Source organism: Condylura cristata, unplaced genomic scaffold (genome assembly GCF_000260355.1).
Source record: "Condylura cristata isolate star-nosed mole 26May11 unplaced genomic scaffold, ConCri1.0 scaffold00024, whole genome shotgun sequence".
In the NCBI taxonomy this organism is placed as follows: Eukaryota; Metazoa; Chordata; class Mammalia; order Eulipotyphla; family Talpidae; genus Condylura; species Condylura cristata.
The window spans coordinates 20,572,693-20,595,985 of record NW_004567125.1 but is presented as its reverse complement, the minus strand read 5'-3'; the positions used below and the strand labels follow the sequence as shown (position 1 = coordinate 20,595,985).

Below are 23,293 nucleotides of genomic sequence, written 5' to 3'. Positions count from 1 at the left end.
CTGTGCCATGTGGGTTACCTCTGGGGCCGGGGATCAAACTCGTGGCTGCAGTGGTTAAGGATAGCTTCACAATGCTGTGCTATTGCACCACCAGGGAGGGTCCCACCTTGAACAACTCGAGTGTGATCTCTTTTCATTGCTCACACACCATGAACATTACACTCATCTAGCAACTGAGCTTTCATATACCACATACTTCTTTTACTTCTCATAAAGTCACAGAAATTATTTACTAGGAAGCTATTTTTAGTCCCTGAGGACTTTACTTTGTGTTGGAATCTGCTATGAGCTACTAGAACAATGAAGGAGAACTCAGGACTCCTGCCCTTGATAGACACCCTAGAGAAGACACTCGCACAAGCAAATAAACGCACATCACAGAGTATCTATGGTTTTGTAGAAGTTCAATGAGGGGAAATAGAGCACTACTACAGATGATTAAGGTGAGGAATAGGGTGGGGCTACTTGAATTCTGGGAACTGGGTTGGGTTTAAGTTCAAACTGAGATGAAAGAGGACAAGTCAGCTCAGGGAGGGCACAGGTTTTTAAGGACTAACACAGCCTTAAGGTCCAAGGGGAAGGAAACAGGTCAGCTTTTTGAAGGAACCACCAGGCCACAGGAATCCAGCATAATCAGGGGAGAGGCTCTGGGTAATGCTGGCAATGGGTGCAGGGGCTAGGGTCAGCAAAGAGTCTTGATGGTGGGGACAGATCCCCTAAGCCAGGACTTACCCCTAACCTACTCAGACAGACTCCTCTTGACCATATGTATCCGAGACCCGCATTATTACCTCCAAGCAGCCACCTCAAATGTGACTTTTGTATCCATTAGTATAAGCTCCATGAGGCAGAACCTCATCATGTTTGCTTTTGTTCACCCCTGTATCCCCAGAACAGAATGGCCCATGCCTCCTGCTGAATATGATTTGCTGAATAAATGAGTGAATGAATGAGCTTTGTTCACTTAACCTCTACCAGGTTTTGGGTAAAGTTACCGTGGCATCTAACTATGAAATAGGGATGAATGAGCACAGAAGCTGGCAGATCAGTGGCCTATTGTAAGTTCTCTTATTTTCACCCTACTTCTGTCGTCCCCTCTCTTTGAAAAGCCAGCCCTCTCATTTGGCTGCTAGCCAAGCACTCGCCTGGTGTTCATAGTTAGTTGGGCCTTTTCAATCTCACCTTCTCAACTCCAAATGGGGGGTGGGGGTGGGCAGGGCATGTCTTTATTCAGTCAGGGCAGCCCAAGACTCTGTTCTCAGACAGCACAAGGTGGAGGGAGCCCTTCAAGGACTTGGGCATCTGAGAACACTGGGCCCCAACATTGGCCATGGGGTAGTGGTGAGAGTCTGGCTTACGTTATTTCACTTTCCTAAGCCTCACTTTCCCTATCTGTTAAATGGGAATTATAGAGCCATAAGATTTTATAAAAAATTAAGTGAAATAATAAATGTAAAGCACTTGGCTCCTTGATGACTAATCACCACCAGATGAATAGTGGCTTTTACTTGCTTAACCATAAAAAAGTGACAAACCAGATGCTGTCATTTACTCACCATTTTTGTCCCATTAGACCATGATCGCAGACTGGGATCAGGCTTTTATCTGTGCATCCCAGTGCTCTTGATAGTGTCTGGCTCCTCAAAGGTGCCTAATAACTGCTTCCAAAATGAATCACCACATTAATGAAATCCTTGATGGCAAAGAACAGGCATTCATCATTTCTATGTCCCTTGACAGTGTTTAGCAAAGTGTTTTTTTAATGTGGCAATTGGTTAATTAATGTTTTTCAAGTAAATAAATAAATGAATAAGCAAATGAGTGACTGAATTAATATTGCAACTTGCTAAGTAGATGTTGAATTGAAACAAATCAGTAGCTAGGAAAAGATTTGGGGGAAAGAGTACAAGCCCTGCACTACACAGAAGTCCTTGATGGATATAGTGAGTCTTCCCTAGTTTATGGACATTGTCAGTTTCCCCCTAACATAGAAGTGGAGAAGGCTTTTTCTTCTGTACATCCTCTGCCCCTTATCTTCTTTCTTGTCAGTTCTCCAGCCTTCAGACTGGAGTTGAACGTGTGTCTGTGGAGGAGGCAGAGAGAACCCCAGGGAGGAACTACCCCCCACCCCTTTGTAAAGGGAGGTCACCCTTAGCAGTAAGTATTTAGCTGTTGTTCTTGTACAGGGGCGGATTTGCACAGATCCATTACCATGCTTTCATCCTGTTTGACTGTGAACAAAGCTGATGTCTAGGGTCCCCCGCACAGCTGTGCCTATGTGCAGGTGTAACCAGACTAGCAAGCTTTCAGGAGGATTGAACTTGAGACCCTGGCTATATTAGCTCAGGATAAAAATCAACTAAGTCATTAGATTCAGAGTCCAGAGAGAAGTAGAGAAAGGAAGCTTACATTTAGAAACTGACCACTGCATTTCAGTCATGGTGCTAGACCTGTATTTATTCATGCATTTAATCTTCTTATAGTCCTTTACAGTCCTTTAAGTAACAGGCGGTTATTAGTATGACTATTCTGCAGAGTAAGAAAGAGAGGTTTAGATAGCTTACATATCTGGTCTGGGCAAGGAATGCAGATCTAGACCTTGCATTTGAATGGAGATCTAAATACAGCATCACCTCAAAATCTGACTTGTGATAAGACCTTTGTGGGGTGATTTACATAAATGGCAGAAGCCCAGTGATTGTCTGCTGCCAGTGTTCTGTGCTGCAGGATGGTTTCAGCATCCATAGGAGCTGTGAGCACCTGTGTGTGCACGTGTGGCGTGTGCCTGGGCACAGGGATTGATGTTTCCACATAGGTATGGGAGGAGGGCATCTGTGCCAGTAAATGCACTTATGAATGATGAAAATCTTGATTCTGTGTAATACTATTTTAATGGAAATGTTGATCCTCTAAAATCAAATGACTGACAGTTTTTAAAAAATGATAGTTTAAAAAATTACATCTTATATAATTGTAATGAGATTTGGGATCTCTTAATTCATCAATAAAAGTCACAGGAAGGAACTCAATATGTTTCATCTCTCATTATTAACAGAAATTTAAATAATGGGTTCCAGCGAATTCTTAGACTAGATTGTTTTTTCTGCTTCCATGGCCCAATTACTATGGAGAGAGCCAAACTGTTCCATAAAAACTGGTGGAGATGAATGGGCACAGGCTAAGTTGATGCTTCTTTAAAAAAAAAAAATATTTATGCATACAGAACTGGGGTACAGGCTAGAGGTGCAGGTGCGGTGAGAGGATTCACCAGAGACAGAGTGGGGAGCAGAACAGGCCGACTGATGAAGTACACTGCTGAGGGAAACAGTGGGAGGGTCAGGAGAGATTTGCCGTGCCATGTGGATCACCCCCAGGGCAGGGATTGAACTCATGCTGAAGTGGTTTTAGCTTCTTAGTGCTGCACTTTAACCCACTGCGCCACCAGGGAGGGCCAACTTGGTGTTTCTAACTTAACCTGCTTTGTGTTCTTGGAATCATCCACTTAATATTATCAACATATTGATGGTTGGCCCAAACTTACATATGTGGGATGAGGGCAACTAATGTTTGAGAACCATCATACCACAGGTGGAGTGAAAGTGATGTCCCTCAAGCTTGAGAACCATTCTGCTGAAAGTCATTATGAGAGATGCAGGGATGAAGGAGATTCAGTAGTATGCCAAAGAGAGAATATTTAAAGATTAAGACAGACAAACAGATGACTTTATAACCATATGGTGTGTGTTCAAATTATGTAACAGGTATATGAAACAGAGGTAGACAATTACCTGGTGTACAGAACTATTAACACCTCTCCACCTGTCACTCTGAGCCTAGAGGTTGGTGGTGTGCAAGCCAGGTCCATATCCAGGCCATATTCCTGTTTGGAGACCCAATAGTGTTTGTACACTTTCTACTGCATCTCTATGCCCAGAGCAGACTGTGGGTAGTGTTGGCCATGTGATCCAAGCCCCAGGTCTATGATCTTGGACAGCGTACTCAAGCTTGCTGATCTTTCATAGCATGAGGATAATAACTCATGCTGTGTAGCTGTGTGGCTCTCTAGGTGGTGGTGAAATTTGCATTCATGACACTGAGGGGAGTGCCTTCCTGGTAAATGTTCCATAAGTGGTAGCTACTATTAACAGCTGTTTCTGCCATTCAAGATGTTCTACTTTATGTAACACTTGACCTCAGAATATAGAGGGCTGTGTCCACCCTAGCTTTCCCCATCTGAGGACACTGGTTTCTGCCTCTGCCTTCTATGATAAGCCCTGAATCACTCTCCTTTCTCTTCATTAGGCACATGTTAGGGTCAAAGTGTCTCCTACATAACTGGAATCCCCAGACCTTTCTTATTTTCTAACATGCTTTGTGTGAACAAAATGATAAAGCATGGATTCTGCATTTGTGTATGTCTGTGTGTCTCTGCAGAGAAATAGAATAGATGGTGGAAAGGTTTAATTATAAGGAAATGGCTTATCCAGTGATGGAGGGTGACAAGTTCAAAGATCTGAAGTCAGCAAGCTAGAGACCAAGGAGAGTATGTGGTGTAGTTCTAAGCCAAGCTGAAGATCTAATACCAAAAGAATTGATGATATGTTTCAGGTTCGAGGCCAGCAGTTTCAAAACCCAAGAAGAGCTTATATTTTAATTCAAGTTCAAAGATAGGGAAAAAAATTCAAAAGTCACCAGCAGAAAGAATTCTACTATATTCAGGGAAGAATTAATCTTTTTATGTTTCTCTAGCTTCAACTGATTAGATGAGGCCACCACTATTAAGGACAGCGATCTATTTTACTCAGTCTATCAATTCAAATGTGACACTCATCTAAAACACTGTCAAAGAAATGCCCAGTTAATGTTTGACTAAATTTCTAGGTGTTCTGTCACTCAGACAAACTGACAAGTAAAATTAACTATATGTATGTATAACCATATGATGCATGTATTTGTCTTTTTCCTCCTCAAATTTTATAGATTTGCCAATCATTTACATAACAACACGCTCTGGGCTTTACTCACCCTCTACCCTAGCTCCAGTGTAGTGCCTTATGACCTCCTTTAGTTCTCATCATCGCTGGGCCCAAACCCCTAATACGGTGGCACCTACTAAAAGTTACTTTTATTGTATTTGCTAGTTTATTTTCTTTGGTTACTTCCACAAATGAGTAAAACTGTCCAGTAATTGACCTTCACTTTCTGACTTATTTCACTTTGCATAACCACCTCAAGTTCCATCCTTTTGGTCACAGAAGGCACCATTTCTTTTTTCTTGCCATTGAGTAACTATTCCACATCTTTTAATCCATTTATCTGCCAATGGGAATTATGGTTGGTTGCATGACTTGGCTATTGTGAGTAATGCCATGAATATAGGGATGCAAGAGTCTTAATTGTTGCTTTTAGCCAAGGTTGTATCCCTGAATTCCAAAATAGGGAAAGGGAGAAGTCACAATATTTCATTCATTATTGTCAGTTTCAAACTCATTTCTTGTACTTCTAAAATTTCTCCCAGCAAAACCCTCTTGCAACATTTAGAACCAGCAGTTTAATATTGTGTGAATAATAAGTTAATATTTATTCAGAGCCCACTTCATATAAGGTTTAGTATAAGTTATTTGTACGTTAGATCACATACCGAAAAATGATGAGAAATGCATAATCAAGGATTATCAAGAACTTAAAATTGATTTACAAACACTGTTCCTCCATGTAAAGTTTGGGCTGTTTATACCAGACTATAGGATTTCCATTCTACGCGTCAAGAATAGAGGTTCTAGAGCGCCCTCACCTGGTTGAGGTCAGAAGAGCAGAAGGGAATTTGGATTTGTAACTTCTATCTGGGCCTTCTACCCCTTCTTCCCTGGCCTGTCAGGTGTCCAAGGGTAAAATTGGATGGCAGCATTCCAGACAGGGGCACACACAGTTTATGCCTAATTATTGGAAGGAGGACAAGTACTGCACGCAGGGAAAGCAAGGTGGGTGGAGACAGTGGGAAAAGCCTTTAATCTGCTGCCTCTGTTTTCTTGATTATGTGAGAGGCAGGTTACTCGCTGAGGGTGAAGATAGGGGAGGAATTGTTGAATATTTGAAGGGACAGAAAAAGGCATGAAATAAAGATCTAGAGACTGGGAGGGGAAACGAAGGAATTGTCATTTGATCATAAGCAGTGTCCAGAGCCCACTGGAGGTCAATGGCGTGGGATTTAAAATGCGGTGGCAACCGCATCTACTTGTGCAAATACTGTACGGGAGCCAGGAGGGCTGAGTTTAACCAGCGGTGGAGTGTGTCAGACAAGTGCATGAAGCAAAGGGTGTGATGACTATTATTGAGCATAGAAAGCATAGAATTTAATCTGAATAGAGACGAAAGAGGGTATGAAGGTTGGCTGAACGGTCAGCAAAACAGTGGTTGGATGAATGGATTTTAAGGCTCGGGAGGGTGGGAAATGGTGGTGGCATTAGGAGGAGTGAGATGGGAAGGTACGAGGTGATGGTGAGATATGGGGATTCTTGACATTGTGCCCAAGTGATACAGGGAAGAAGGAGGGAACCCCCAGTACCCCCATAACTGCCTGCTCTATTTAGAACTATTTAGTTTCTGCCATCCAACACATCAAGACAAAACATACTCTAGTGTGTAAGACTTTCAATGTAAAATAACTTGAATACTAATTATATTCATTTATTGTGCAATTAAAGAGAAGAGAACGAGAAAGAATACTGTTTCCAAATCAAGCACCCAAAGTTAAATATCCCCTCGTGGGTAAATGCCTTGTCAAACAGGTTTGGTCCAAAATAGGACCACTGAGGCCTGAAAGCTTCAAGTGAGGCCACGAGTCTAAAGTAACTGCAGGGGAAGGTACACATAGGAAAGAGGCAGAAGGGGCCAGGCAAGTCTGTCAGGAAAAGAGCAAAATCAAACTCAAGATGAGCGTTGCCTTTGTTAACCTCCCCACTGAGTATTAATTGTCCCCTTCCACATCCCCTAAGTCCCTGGTACAAGTCCCAAACCTCAGGTAATGGGACGGAATTATTTGAGGAGAAAGGGCAAGAGGTGAACACTTTGAGAACTGAGAAGGTCACCTAGTGGCCTAATGTCACTGGGAACAATGAGGAAATGTTGGAAAGGACAGTGATAGGAAGATGGGGTGGGTGCCACTGGCAAGTCTGGAGCAAGAAAAATGGGCCAGATGTTCATCATAGCAGGAATGAAACTTCTTCTTCTTCTTCTTCTTTTTAAAGATTTATCCATCTATGCACACAGAACTGGGGTACAGGCCAGAGGTGCAGGGGTGGTGAGAGGACTCACCAGAGACAGACCAGGTTGCAGAACAGGCAGATGGATGAAGTACACTTCTGAGGGGAGCAGTGGGGAGTCAGGAGAGGTCAGCTGTGCCATGTGAGTTACCTCTGGGGTCAGGATCAAACCACACTGAAGTGGCTGCAGCTAGCTTGCAGTGCTCTGCCTTGTGCCATTACAGAGGGCGGGAATGAAACTTGTTAATAAGGGCTCAGTGTTAGTAGGCAAGAAAGTTAGGTTTTAAACCCATTAAGTCTGACTCGAGGCCACACCTAGTTGTTTTGTTAGTTTTTGACAAATATGTTATCTTTCTGCATAAAAAATCCTCAGTGAATTGGTTTACCTATGAATGGATATTAAAAATGGATAAAATCCTATCACCGTTTACTCTTTCTTTATGAGATTTACATATTTAAAGGCAACATAAGTTTGTAAGGCAAACCATAATCATCATGATTTATTTTTAAAATGTAATTTAGAGATGTACTTTCTGTTCACCAAGTGGGAATGTTAATTATAATCAGGACTAGCTAACGTGTTGGTTTTTTTTTTTTTCTATGTGCAGGCATTGTGTTAAGTACATACATGTTCACTTAACAACTCCAAGTGCTATTTTATCCATGTTTTATAGATGAAGATGTTGGAGCTAATGAAATTTAAGGACTTCCCAGAGGTTGCACAGTGCATGTATTACATTCACTTAGTGCATAGCGAGTGGACCATCTCATCCAGGGCTCTAATCCAGATCTTCTCTTTTGAGATGTAGTCTGGTTCTTTATTTGCAGTGTGGCCCAGGGCTTTATTGAGTATGTATTACATGATGATAATAGGCTAGACAGGAAGATTTAGCAATAATGATGACAGAGTTCTTTATGTCTGATGAAGGGAAAATGTTAGCTAAATATTTAATATATCCATTATATTACTTAAATATTTGATATAATAATTAAGTTATAGGTTCTCTAAAAGAGAGTGTAGAATGCTTTATCTAGCAAGGAGGTGTAAAACCTATCCTGGGCATAGGAGGCCTACTTAGGGAAGTGAATTTTTTTTAGCTAGATTTAAAAAATGGGGTAACTTATTCAAGTCAATGAGAGGGGGAGAAATTCCAGATAGAAAAACAGTATTGCAAAGGCCCTAAAGCCCTAAAGCATCCTGTGGAAACATTGGGTCTCATTAGCAGTATGGTTTAAGTTCCAGTAGTCACAGGTTTACCAGATGATCAGTCATTCAAGTGCTTATTCCTCCTGGGACCGGTTCTGATTGTGAAGACAGTGACACATAACCTCCTCATATTGTCATTAGTGTTAGATGGGCTGTTCCAGACAACTATAAAGCTGTGAACGTCATTTTTGCCGTTTTCCTGTTCATTTTTTTCCCCCTTGTATCTTGCAAAATACCTTTTACTAGAAGCATCTTTTAATGAACCTCTATTCCTCTCTATTCTACGACTCCCTCCTTACAAATGCATTTGCTCCAAAGCGCTCACATTATATATCACTATGATATCTTAGGCCAGGACCCCAAGCTGTTGCAAATCGTTGGATAGAAAATCATGCTTTGAAATCCATGCTTCTACCAAAAACTTAGCTTAGTGTGGGCCAGAGGCAAACTTAAAAGAATGTGCTTTCGTTTAACTACAGACAAATTATTTTCATTTGTAAAATGCTTCCTGTAGCCACAGGTGGAAGACAATACAAAGCACACACACCACATGCCCTGCAATATAAATATCAACATATGTGTATATCTATATCTAGCCACCTACCTACATACACTCATGATTCTCTGTTGCTGTCTCCCATACCTATTGTCTCTCCTGTCCCTTTCTTTCTTTTCTTCCTTCCTTCCTTTCTTTTTTTCATTCATTCTTTCACTTCTGTCTTTGTATCTATCTATACCACCCCTTCCCTTCCCCCACCACACACACACACAGACCCAGGGTGACAGGCTTCCCCTCTCCACAAGGAAACCCATTATCAGGCATGCTAGCCAAAGCTTCTGGGTTCAGTTTATTGTGTCCCAGTTAATGTGAAAACTGGACTTGTACTTACTCCAAAAGCAGTACTTGCAATACTTTTGTCTAGAGCAGACGTGGCTCCTTCTGCCTTGGGTGAGCCAGTATGGAGGGACTGTCCAGCCCAGCTGGCCATGCAGGGTTTCATACATTCTCTCAGTTAGGTCTAGCTTTCAGAGGGAGGAAGTGCCCAAGCAACCAGTCAAATCAAGCCACAGCCACAACTGACTTCTGGTCCACCCCAGCACTGAGCTTAAAGGGGGAAAAAAATTACAAGAACTGATTTGGGAAGCTGACTGGGGAAATAAAGAATGGATTGAGGCGAGAAGCTGAGAGCTTAGAAATTGCCAGTTCTTAGGGAAGATTGCATAACCTTCGATATTGTGTGAGATGGGAGAGAAAAAAAGGGCAATGAAAGATGACTAATAGTTCTGAGGGCACACAATTTGCATATGTGTCCTACTGGCAGCTGTGTTCCATTACAACAGGGCTCCTCCGTGGCACAGATTATGTTTCTGCCCGAGGCAGTGGATCTTGGATGGTTCCCACGCTGGCCTGTGATACCCTGAATTGAGGCCATCTGTAGTTGCCCATGCAGGAGCACAGACAATCTTCAGGGTCTTGATTTGTTAGCAGGAAGGAAGATATGAACAAACAAACAAGCTCTATTCTGATTTCTGATCCTGCTAATTTCCCTAAAATAAAATGTGCCTGAGTGGCCCGATGCAGGGAGAGAATCTATCAGGCCACATGTCTAAGATGGAGTAAAGAGACTGAGTTTTCCTTCCAGCTCTCGGGCTCACTCCCCTGCCCCACATCTGGCCTGATGTTTTCCTTGGACCTCTCTGTGGTCTTGTATGCTCCACAAAATTAATAGGGGTACATTCTATTCAATAATAATGCCATGCATTCCTGATGGGAGCAGCACTCGCCACTAGGAGCAGATAGCAACTGTGGTGAAAATGGCTTTCTCTGCTAGTCACTCCCTCATGCTTCTAATCCTAAACCCAAGAGGGAGTTCTCATCAGCTTAGATGGCGCTGTCTTTCTGAACCCAGAGACTGAGCCAGTCACTCCTGACACAGGAAGTCACACAGTTCTTCCACCGATTATTTTTTCCTATCGAGGAGGGAGATGTCTGCTCTGTGATCTGGTCAATAAAGGTCTGTGCTGGAGCTGCGGGAGGCCAAGTTTCACCACGTGTGCTCACCATCTTGAGAGAAGGAAGCCTAGAGCATGAAAGAGAGCAGTTCTAGCCGTGAGACCCTGTTTTTAGGTATCTCCAAGACGATTTCCATTTAAGCCTAAGATCTGTGATTCGGCCATGGGTCTCTTTTTAGTGAGATCAGTTGAGTTGTCTTGTATTTTCAGTCAAGAGCTCACATGAAAGGGGAGAGGGCTCAAAACGGGAGGGAAGAGTACAAGGGAATATGGTGATGGATCATGGGTGCTATGGCAATGAGACAACTGCAGAGGCAACACCTAAGGGAACAAATTAAATACAGCACAAAAATTAATGATATAATAAATTAATCAATAAATAAATATAGTGAATGCTTAAAAAAACAGAGGCCTTTCCTTTTTTTTCGTTTGGTCTCAGGTGACTAAGTGCTAAAGTGCTTTCGATCCTTTGGGGTCCTGCTGTCTGTTCCTGTAAGGACCCCCATGGATCACCACTCCCATGCACCTCATTCCCCCTGCTGTTCTATGCGCTGCTGGCACCAGCCTCCCTGGCAACCAGGGTAAAAGATCTATGATGGCTCCACCACCCAACTTGCCTCCCATAATTCCATGCTGCTTCCCTGTTCTCTTCCATTTGTCTGTGATTTTCATCAACAAGACTGTATATTCCTTTGAGGGCAAGAATCTTTTAACCCCAACTTTTTACTCAGTTGCCTTATACACAGTTCACATGCAATAGGCCTCCATAAATTTTGCTAAATAAATCAAACAAGAATCCCCCTCTTTCTGACAGATTATCCTTGACTAGTGGGAGAAAATAAGCAAATTCTTTTTTATTTTTTTGCTGGAGCAACTTGCAACTCTCTGACTTCCCTTGCCATTTTATAGTATATATTTCCTATTTCTGTGTATGTTATGTCAGTACTGTATAGCCACTGCCCTGTGATGTGATTGCTGGTGTGTGACGGAGGAGGAGGTCTTCCTGTGTTCATCCCAGTCAACACAAAAAAGCCTTTACAATTTGAAAAAGCTTAGTGTTGCATTGCATTTATTCTACGTCTTGGGACAAAATATGTCTTCCTTTATAGAAATTTGGGAATCACTCCTTTAGTATTTCTATTTGATTCAAGTAATTAGTCAATTTAACTTAGTTAACAAATTCACATGACATTCACTAAATTCCATACACTATTCTGAGCACTATATATGAACAAATAAGTTTCTCTTCATAACAATCTCATAGGTAGATACTGTTATTACCATCAGCCAAATTATATAGTTGAGAAAATGAGCACAAATAATGATTAAGAGACTTGCTTAAATCACACAGCAGTTGGTGGCTAAGCTGGAATTTGAAATAGAAAGATGATTCTAGAACCCATGTCTTAACCTCTGTATCCTTCAAATCTAAATTTCTTTCCTTTGAGAGCAGAAGTCTTGGCTTTATCTAGTTGCAACTTCCAACTTGCACTAGGCAGAGTCTCCAAGCTGTGTGATTTATTGAAGACAGGTTTATTTATGCTATTCAGCACAGTTAATTGTTCACATTGTAATCAACACCAGTCCAAAAATTTGGCTCCTCAAAATGTATTTTCAAACAGCCTAGGAACCATGCCAAGAATTAACTCTAATTACACATTGTACCAGTTCTGAGAACTAGAGATGACTCAAAGGCAAATGTGTGTTATTTAAAATGATTTAACTGATAGTAAATAAAATGTGATTTTGCCCAAAAGAGAGATAAATAAAGTTGCATAATCCTCTTCTCTTTAGTGTCCTTTCTAGGTATCTGGAATCATGTGACACATTTGTTCCACTCATATTCTCTAGCATTTTTCTTGACTGAATATATTTTTAACGCCCACAAACCACTACATATTGTTCAACAACGAAATATCGGATTCTAATCCCATTCTATGGTTCACCTCCAGTTAACAGAACAAACATACAACAGAATATACTCCCTTATGTAGTCCTAATGGCCTTCTTTGCAACTACCAACTCCTTTGGGTAGTTAGCTGGTTAGGCTTAGTTGTCAGTTCTTGACTTTAGCAGACCTAGTATCCTATTTTATAGAAGATATTTTTCCCCTTTTACAAAACTTAAATGAAAATGATAAATAATGAAATCTACATCTAAATTTTTTTAAAATGTACTGTCTTAGCAGTAACAAAATGGGAAGCAACAAGAGAGTAATGAATAATGATATACTAAGTATTTTACTGTGTAAATATTCTGGTAGTATTACAGAAGGAGAAATAGTAACTTGACAGACATTTGCATCCAATCTAGATTCACCACATGTAAAATATAAAATGGAATGTAATATACAATATATGCAAAAGTAATATAGACTGATACAGAGGGGCTATATTGGGGAGTCAAAGACTGTGAAGGGCATTGCAAATAATGGTATGCATACCCAAAACAAAGAACAAGTTGTCATAAAATTTTTAAGCAATAACATATTTTCTTCCCTCAATTTACCTTCAAAATCCATCAGACAAGCTGCTTTGCTTTATATAATTATAAAGATGGAGTTAGCTTTTACTGCAGTAATTATAAACAAATTTCCACCTATCTATATGTACAAGACATTCAAAAGTTTGCAAGACATGGAGCTATTTCCCTGTTGTTGTGTGGAACTCTTCTGAGCTATTCTAGCCTTCTGAGCCCTATCTTCTGATACCAGTCATGTCCTAAAATCATTACCACTCAAGAGCAATCATCACAAATTCCCCAAGTGGTCTGAATAGGATGATGCTTTCCATACTGACAACCACTGGGTTAATTCTTCATATTAAATTTAACCCCAAATAATAATGATGGTGATTTATTCTCTCAACTTCTTGTACGGTAACATTCTCAATAATTGGAGTGGTTATGAGACTCTCAGTTCCAGGAGACTAAACTCTCCATTCATCGGTGTCTTAGCAAAGAACAGGCATCCCAGGTCTTGCTTGAATGAATAAATAATATGTGGGCTGGCTATCTTAGTAAATAAAAAAGATATACTATTTCAAAGAAACCATTTTGTTACTTTTAAATCCATGTGACAATCCTACAAACCAAACCCCCCCGCCCCGGGGGTGACATGTAGTTAATGATTATTTGAAAAGTTCCTTTCCCTTGTGTCTGTTTGAATGAGTGACATTAAAATGTTCCAAAACATCTGGAACCTGTCAAAACCCCAGAATATTCATGTCATTTTGAGTAGGAAATGAGAGCGTGCTGAGGACCGTGTCTGAGCTGTGGCCGTGACCTAAGAGCTTTGCTTGATCTTCACAGTGCTTCTTGAGGCAGCTGTTAATAATCCTGGTTTTTGGTTTGTTTGTTTTTTTTTTTTTTGCAAATGGGGAAATTAGGCTCAACAAGGCAAATCATCTGCCAGAAATCAGATGGCTGCTGCAACAGCAGACCTAGGCTTGAACCCAGAATCTTCATCTTTCCCAAGAAATGATGCTGCCTTACTTGCTTAAAAAAAAAAAAGTTAAATCTACATCCCAAGGACCAAGACTTAAGGGTATGTGAGGCACACTGTAGTGTAATTTTACTCTATATGGTGTTCCAATTGTCATGTCGATTAAATCCCACTTTCCTAGAGATTCAGTGATTTGTGCATTCTCCTCCTCTTAGCTGGCTTCCAGTGCAGACGGTATCACAGGCGTCACAGGCGTCACAGTAGAGGCCCCACGGACAGCGGTTGTCCTCTTCCTCAATGGATGTCCAGAACCTAGCACAGGGCTTGGTATGCTCAGGGACTGTTTCTGGAGCCGACTTTCATTGAGTGATGTTTTTTCCTTTCAGGCCTTGGCCTTACACGATATTTCAGCGAGGCTTCGACCTGGTTTTGGGAGAGCAGCCTTCTGATAAAATATTCAGGTAAGTAGGCGTGCAGGGACCTGCTTGTGGACGTGTGCAAGCCCATGTCCCACTTCCCTCTGAATTTCCTCCCCTAATAAAATGGGAAATACTTTGCGTTGTTCTGCCCTCTTAGGAACAAAAGCACTTGCTTCTCCATTATGCCGAGTGACAGCATGGAAGACTCTAAGGTCAGACAGATTCTGTTTGGGTCCTGGCTTCCTTCTTGCTGGCTTTGTCAACCCCGGTAATTCACTTAACCTCGTGGAGCCTCCAGTTTCAGCTAAATGGGGTTATATTACAGGCCTGCCTGTACTGTTGAGGAAATGCTAGGAAAGCCCCTGGCACAGAAACCGGCACAGAACAGACAATTAATGTCAGTTTTTGCTTCTCCGTTTTGCATCTAATTTGCACCTTCCTCGTGAAGTAAGATTGTTCAAAATTAATCTCTCCCACCCCTGCCTCCCCGTTTTCTCAGTTCTACTTCATTATTATTTTATTTTATCTACCATTCTCCTGATCAAATTGGATGTTTCTCTCCCAAATTTCTACCTACATACCTGGGCATAGCACGTATTACAACAGTCAATAGGAAAGGAAGAATTTTGTGCCAGCCACGAACTATTGGATTTTCTTAATTTCAGTACAGGCCTTGGCTAGAACAGAAGTCTATTTTCAGACTGAGGTCTTGGTTTATTCTGTTAATCCTTCCTTTGCTTAACATGTCTTTGTTGTATGTGCTGGAGCCATATGGACTTGATTGCATCTCTGCTCATGCATCAGCTCTCCGGTAGGGGAAGCAAATGGTGTGTGTCTGATGTCAAAGGATGAACTCAGCCACCACACCCCATTACTGGGGAGTGGTGGGCAGTGTGGGCCAATGGAAACTCTCTTTGTTTCACTGTTCCCATACAGGGCACTAAGCTTTACATCCTCACTGCTGCCTTCCCAGAGCCATCCTCAGCCCCCCTACCCTTCTCACCTTGGTGTTAATTTCACTTCTGCATTTGCTTGCTTGACCTGGCTCCTTTGCTCCAGCTTCACCCTGCTGGCCTGATGGACTGGTTTTGGCCACAGCAGTGTTCTCCTAAGGCCCACTTCTAATTCTTTTGTTTTTTAAAAAGGTTTCCTTTTATTTATTTATGCTTAACAAGAACTGGGGTATAGACCAGAGTTGCAGAGGAGGGGTGGGTGGGGCGAAAGGATTCACCAGAGACAGAGTGGAGAGTGGGATAGATCCTCTGAAATATCCTGCTGAGGGGAGCAGAGGGTAAGACAGGAGAGGCTGTGCCATATGACTGAGGATCAAACTCATGTGCAGTGGCTGGAGGCAGCTTGTTAGTGTTGAGACTTCCACCCCTGCAACAGGGAGGCCTGGCACTGCTTCCTCACAGGGCCTTCCGGGCCCTCTCCTCTCCTGAGTGTCTCCTGCAGGGCTAGCTACTGGGTCATTTAATAGTATTGGCTGTAGGCTGCTTTGAGGATTCCAGCTACATGGCTTGTGAACTATATTCCTTATACTCTGACTTAGGCCTTTAAACTTCCCAACAATGGCTTCTAATTTGGTGGTTTTCTCCCTTCTTCCTAATGCTGGTCTGCCAGGATCTTCAAAGGGTGATAAAGATAAGGCAGATGTAGTTCCTGGTGGAGTCTGACTGGTTCACAAGAGTAAGTTCCCTTACCCCTAGTCATCAGAAACCAAAGCTTTGAAAAACAAGGACTTTAATGAAATTGCCAGGAAAGCAAACCTGCACAAGAACTGTGTTTTATACCAGAAGCACCATTTAATTTTTCTAGTTTGTTAGCTGTTAGCTAAGGATAATACCAAAGCACACCAGAGGGAACCAGTTGTGTGGTTTGACCCTGTACTCAACACTGTCAGGAGCTAATGGGTTATTCAAAAAGTGATGAGTAATTTTGTTCCCTAACTATTTTGCAAATGAAAACAACAGGTAGTGATCTGCTTATTTTAGGTACTAAGAACTTCAATCCAAACAACTTGGGATTTGAGTAAACTAACTACCCAGCAATCATTCTGGAATATTCCATGACCTGATCAGTGATTTTAATTTCTTAAAGAAGTTGCTACTGTTTGCTTTCTACTTCCTCATACTTGTGGTTTAGTGTCCTGATGAAATCCAAGCCACTGCCCACTTCCCTGGACCATGAAGTAAAATTTAAATTCTGACATTCCAGTCTTTCACAGTTAAATGCCAGTGTACAATTTTTCTCTCCATAAACTGTTCTTCTCCTATAGCTTCTTCCTTTCTTAGATCTTTTCTAACTAATCCACTCTCTCCCCCAACTCTGTACATTTCTTCGTATCTTTATTCTAACAATAATGCATATTGCCCTAAAAGAGAAACTGTCATTTTAATGGTCTAGATGAAGTCTCAGCTAAGCCCAACATCTACTGAGCACCTAATTCTGCAAATCCCTGTTTTAGATGTTGTAGGTCTGACCAAATAAATATGACCAAGATAGGTCCCTTCAGGGAATTTATGATCTCATCTAAGAATAAATCTTTAATCCTGGTCAATCATGAGAACCAACCCTCATAACTTTAAAACGACCAACAATCTTACCCAGCAAAAGTCAGTTAAAACAAATTAATTAGTTCAAGTAAGTCAACTATGTCAATTAATTCAAAAATTGGGAGCTATTACCAGAGGATGAATGTTTTTTAAAAACATTCTTTTCTGTACACAAGATTGAGAAACACTGTCCTAAAGTTCCTCTTTCCTGCACAATCCACAATGACTTTTCTCTCTCCCAATTTCTATAATATATTAAATGTTTATTTGAGAATTATTTTTTTCACATTTCACTTCATTTATCTGTTTATTTCCCCCAATGAGTAAATGGGTATCTTCTTGAAGGGAGGGATATTATCCTAAATGCCTTCAAATATTTAATATCTGTCATTCAATGTTGAAAATACTAGGTCTTCAATAAATATCTGTAGATGGTCATTTTCTAAGGACTTAAAAATAGAATAGAAAAAAAAAAAAAACACTGATATTCAACATAACTGTGACCATCTGCAATGCCAAACCACCTGGGACTGGTGCAACTTAGACTCGAAGGGGTCAAGAGGACTCTGACATCTAGACCAAGTCTTCTCACTGTGCCCAGCTGGTGTTGACACTGTTCTTTCCATGGTGGTCAGGACCATCCATCCACAAGACTCTCTGGTGGCCAGAGTAGTGTAGACCAAATTTGACCCTCAGAAGCTTCCTTCCCAATTGTGTATCTGCATCCCTGGGCACAATATTTCATCTGAGAATGGCCTGCTTTGGGAAAGAGTCGAGATGGAAGGCCAAGAGCTATTTACTGCATTCTAATTCATGCCAAATTACCATGAGCACACAGCCTTACTCTGTCCAGTGCTTTCTGGAAAGTATTTGCTCCGAACAGTCATTTCAAGCAAGCATTAGATCAGCAGAGCTGGGTGCAGGGCCTTGCCTGCAGCTGAGCCCTGAACTGTGGCAATCACCACCAACTGCCCAAGAGCAAGTGGAACTTGGAAAAGCATTCCAGATGCTCACCCAACTTCTCCGTGGTAGCTTTTGAAGTCATTCCTGCCAAATCTGCATGAATGAGGGACAGATGAGATTTCAGGACACAGCTTTTTTCTGACAGTTTGTTCTATATTTGGTTTTTGGAGTTACTCAGTAGATTTTGCAGATAAAAGAAAACTAGGATTTCATAGGCATGAGCCAGCACTGGGCTGGAAAGCTGCTGTGAGCCACCCTGGAGAAGCAGACCCATCTCCACACCCCCCACATGTGCAGAGGTGACCTCAGGAAAGTTGCTACACTTCTTAAAATATTAGTTGACAAATTGGCAACATTTGTCAGAGGTTGGTTGCAAGGATAAATGAGGTAGTTCTAAGAGCATCTGTCCCTTGGGGAGTTCTCTATAAAGGTTTCATCTCACCTCACACCTGACTTTGCTTCCCCTGCACTGTTTCACCTTGACACTCAGCAAAGACTAAAGACTATTTTTCTTGTTAACTTGGTAGTGAGTGGCTCAGAAGCTGCAGTGATCCTAGAAAGTTCTTCACAATATCAAACCCACATCCACCTTGGCCATTAAGTCCATTACATTCAGAGGTTAGCCCACATTCTACTTTAAATGAAGGATAATTTTCACCACCACTTCTATCTTTCTATTTGAAGATTGAGTTTTTATCCTCTAGTAACCTTTGAAGCTATAATTATTTATGGATTAGTCAATAAATAATTATAGTCAGCCTCTTGGGGAAGAAATTGTGTTGGGCACTGGGGTACAAGGACAATTCAAGAAAGTGAGTTCTTCTGTGCGCAGAGTGATAGACAGATGGGCACATTCAGCCTCTCAAGGGGAGGAGGACCCTGAGCATGTATGCAGAGCAGAGTCCTTTACTCAGACAGGGAGTTGAATGTGAGGCCCCAGAGAGCTTTCTGGAAGGGATGAGGCCTTAGCTGAGTCTAACGATGAGTGAGAAACTAACAAAGAAGAGAGGTAAGAAAATTCGAAAGAAGGAATATTAAGAGCCAAGGCAAAGAGGTGAGAAAATTAGCACTTACGAACTGCAGATTATATTGTAGGCGCACAAAGTGTGACTCGGGATTTGGTGGATGAAGAAGCCACTGTGGGTAGGGAGATATGAACTTTGTTCTATAGGCCCTGGGGTGCCTTTAAACACTTTCTTTTGGGAAGAGATTAGCTTACTTTTACCTTTAAAATATTACTGCTTGTAGAGGAGGAAGGGAATGGCATGGATTTCTCTCTTCTGAAAGAAAAAATAACTGTCAGATATGTTAGGACTGCCAACAGCTTCCTAAAGTCTATTACACAAATTATAAACTACAGGTCATGGGTTTATTGCTCTGCATCAATGTAAAAACAGTAATTTGAAAGCAAAATAGTAAATAAACATCTCAATGTCCAAATAAACTGCCTCTCCCCTGGTACTGTTCAAACTGTGTATGTTCTCTCTGAAACAACATATATTATTATTAGTGGGGTTCCCATACCAGTCTGCTTATTATAATATCACTGTCTTAAGAATGACTGTTATCAAATGCAAAGTAGCCTAACACTTGCATGTGTTGCCTTTTTTTATTTTTTTAAGATTTATTTATTTTATGCATACAGAACTGGGCCAGAGGTGTAGAGGCGGGTGAGAGGATTCATCTGAGACAGAGTGGGGAGCACAACAGGCAGATTGAGGAAGTACACTGCTGAGGGGAACAGTGAACAGGTCCGGAGAGGTCTGCCAGCCACGTGGATCACCTCCGGGGCGGTGATCGACCTCATGCGGAAGTGACTTTGGCTTCTTAGTGCAGTGCTTAACCCACTGTGCCATGAGGGTGGGTCTGCATGTTTTGCCTTTAACACACATTTCATCCTCAGGTTCCAGATTCCAGGCACCTTTAGGCAATCACGTGCCCTGAACTGGTGTGTTCACCTTGCCAGATGTGTGTGTGGGTGTGTGCATGATGGCATGATGCTGTCATAGCCTTGATGTACTAACCAGTCACAAAAGAATGAAGAGGGGTGTCTCTTCTTATGCCTCTGCTCTTCTTCCCTCACCTGGTACAGACTCCCTGCACAGGCTAGTGTCACCTCTGGTCTCATGTCCCTTCGAGTGGCAAGAGTTGCGTGCCTCCTTCAGAGATATTCCCTGCTTTTGAAAAGGCCACACAAGCCACTGCATTTTGCTTTATTGAAAGACTGACATTAGTCTCTGTTTTTGCTAACCAAGAAAAATCAGAAGATGATTTTTGCATTTTTCTTTCAAGCTCTGGGTATTTGTTTGGCAGCAGCCATTGTCAAGGCAGGGACACCCCACCAAGTTCCTTCCCCGATAACTACTTTATACAGTGTGTGTGTTTTTTTTCCCATCATCCCTGCCTTCAGTATGTCTGTGTGAATTTAGCTTTTATATGTTACTCGGTATAATTTGATGGTTATTTTTTAAGTCTGGTAATGTCCCAAACATTTTCATATAAATTAACGGTAATTGTTTTCTCCGTTTACTCCATTTGGGCTAACGGAACGTTTCATAGGAATTCTCTGCTTTGGGATAGAGGGGAAACCTGTGTTTCAATGCAGCTTAATACAGAGAGGGAAACAAGTTAGACAAGTAGGTGATCAAGCTTAATGATGGGTCTGGGGGAGAAATCGCCTAACTCCTAGCCACTTCGACTGGCTTTGTGATTTGGCTTCTCCCCCGGTTAGCCCATACTGTTAAACTGGCACCCACTTTCTCCTCTTTGAATCGCTCTAGCCCCGAAGGGCCTCTATCCATGAGTGAGGGAGTCCTGCCTGGCTGAGCTGCTTGGAAGGGGCCTCGGTCAGTGTGTATCCTCTGTGGTCTGCACACTGGAGGGAGCTGCATTTCTCAGAAAAGATCTCATGTCATCAATCTGGTTTCCTAGCACTTCAGCCAACCTGGGAGGCAGAGATGGGAGCATGTGGTTTAGGGTAAAGAAATGAGCAGCATTCTGAGATGGTGCTGTGACCAGCATGCTAATGGAGCCAGAGCTGGGTTCTGTTAGTTGTATGCATCCGCCCATTGTTCCTCCCTCCACATTAAGTTGGAAGAGGCCTCCAGACTGCCACAACCTCGTGATATCCCACCCACACTGGCTTTTATCCCGTAGACTATTTTTGACTGTGAACACAGAGCATTTGAAAGACTTTGAAATAAAATGAATGAATAAATAAACAAATCATCTCTCATGGTTTCCTTAAGCTGTCCTTCAAAGTGCTTATTGATTCTTTTATTCCTCTTAGCCCTTGTTATAAGAATTTAAAAAAAAGTCTTCCTGTCTCCCAAGGGTTAGCATGTTAGCTACCAATATAGGTAGAAGTGCTGAGAATACATCTGGCCCTGTCTTGTTCCTCCTGCTTCTCTCCTCCCTGGGGACACCCTGGCTTTAGTCATTTTTGTTTCCATCACAAGAAACTAGAAAAGGGGAGCTTTGTTCCTTCCTCTTCCTTGGTAGGGTTCCTCTGGGCACAGAGAGAAACCACCCTTCCACCGTGGGTGTGCAATTGAGGGAGGGGATGGTGGGAGGCCAGCATGTCTCTTCAATTCCCATGCTTCCAAATATATCTGACTTTAGACAGGGGGAGCCCAGCTTCAAATCTGAAGGAAACTGGAACTTGCATTATTTTGACTTGGTAAAAACCACTTCTCGCAGCTGGTGAGTGGGAACCATAATCAGTTTTCCAAATGTCTGGCCATGTGAGCAGAAGAAGGCCTCTCTCCATCCTCCAGTCAGTGATCTCATCCAGGAAATGGCAGTAAGCCCCTTTCTGAGAAGGACTATGGGAGCCAAGAAGGAAGCCACTGCCGGTCCTGCTTTGGGGGAGATTCCCCCCAGTCATACCTACCTATGTTGGGCTTCACTACAGGTTTACCTACACCCTCGGGGAGGGCATGTGGTTGCCCCTCAGCAAGAGTTTTGTCATCCCACCAGCTGAACTGGCCATCAATCCATCAGCGAAGTGTAAGACGGACATGACGGTGATGGAGGATGCTGTGGAGGTCAGGTGAGCCTGACCTCAGGGTGCTGAGCCCACGCTTGGCTTGGGAAGCTGATGGAGAAACTACCTGCAGGCCTAAGGTTCTGGGAAAGGAATCATGACAAGCAGAAAAGAGAGGCTGGCAGGTTGCCTGTAAATTTCCTATATGCAGTGCCAGGAGCTCCACTTTATCTGGGTCAATATTGCACACCCCAAGGCTCATGCACTGGGAAAGGACATAAAATTAGAGTTTGTAAGCACTTCCCACATCCTCTAAGGACTGACAGGCAATAAAATGTTAATTTCCCTGTCCAAGCTCTAGACCTCCTTCTTTGACCAGGCGTTACAGCCTTGGCTCATTTCCCAGATATGGGGAATGTCCATAATTTGTTAGTTCAAAGCTTGAAATATGTTTGATCTTTCATTTTTGTAAGAGGGAGGGAGACACGACCCGGTTGGCCAGATGGGAATGTAAGATGTGGTGCTACCTGTTGCACCTGGAGATCCCTTGACTCTTGCCTGCCTCTTGCTTTCTCCCTGCAGAGAGGAACTGATGACCTCGTCCTCCTTCGACAGCCTGGAGGTTCTCTTGGATTCCTTCGGACCAGTTCGTGACTGCAGCAAAGATAACGGAGGCTGCAGTAAGAATTTCCGCTGCATCTCAGACCGCAAACTGGATTCCACAGGTTGTGTGGTATGTCTTCCCTGTCAGTGTAAGACCCAATCCGGGAGGGGACACCCAGCATAAGACCCAATCTGAGTCAATAGATAGAATTGATCTGCATCCCTGGGCCTAAAAGACAGGGTCAAGAATGACAAGTCAGGACTAAGGGTTAAGTCTCAGTGCTATCACCCGCAAAGCCTGACCCCCATAGCACAGCAGACCTTTCCTATCTTGCCCGCTGCTCCCCTCAGCAGTGTATTTCAATAAATCAGCCTATCCTGCTCCCCACTCAGTCTCTGGTGATTCCTCTTACCTCCTGCACCTCTGGCCTAAACTCAAATTTCTCTATACAAACATACAGACACAGACACACACACACACAGACACACACACACACACACCAATTCCCTTGTTATAATCATCCAGTATGCACATACACCCACTACATGTGCTGTAATCTTCTAAGGGAAATTTCATTGACTAGATAACACGATTCTTTTATTTTTTCAGCCTGTGGTCTAGTTGGTGAGGGATAGCTCAAGTAGGTGAAGAATGAATTAATTTCTGAATGTTTTAATAATATTGAGTCTAACAGAAAATTGACTATTTATTCTAATAGAAAATATTAGCAGACCCACCTATGGCTACAATCAAATTATATTGACTATAATAGGAATTTTTTGGAGTAACCTAAATAAGGTCAGAATGATAAAAGAAGTAAGTTACTTCAAGAATGGTAAAAAT

General features: G+C 42.2%; 1 protein-coding gene across 1 annotated transcript in view; it reads left to right on the top strand.

The window, feature by feature from the left end:
- ASTN1 (astrotactin 1) overlaps positions 1-23,293 on the top strand; it is a 314,384-nt gene that overhangs the window by 195,785 nt on the left and 95,306 nt on the right. Inside the window, exons 9-11 of the mRNA XM_004688129.2 lie at positions 14,311-14,385; positions 21,775-21,912; positions 22,429-22,579. Of these exons, the coding sequence (XP_004688186.1) occupies positions 14,311-14,385; positions 21,775-21,912; positions 22,429-22,579 (364 nt within the window). The remainder of the gene's footprint in view (positions 1-14,310; positions 14,386-21,774; positions 21,913-22,428; positions 22,580-23,293) is intronic.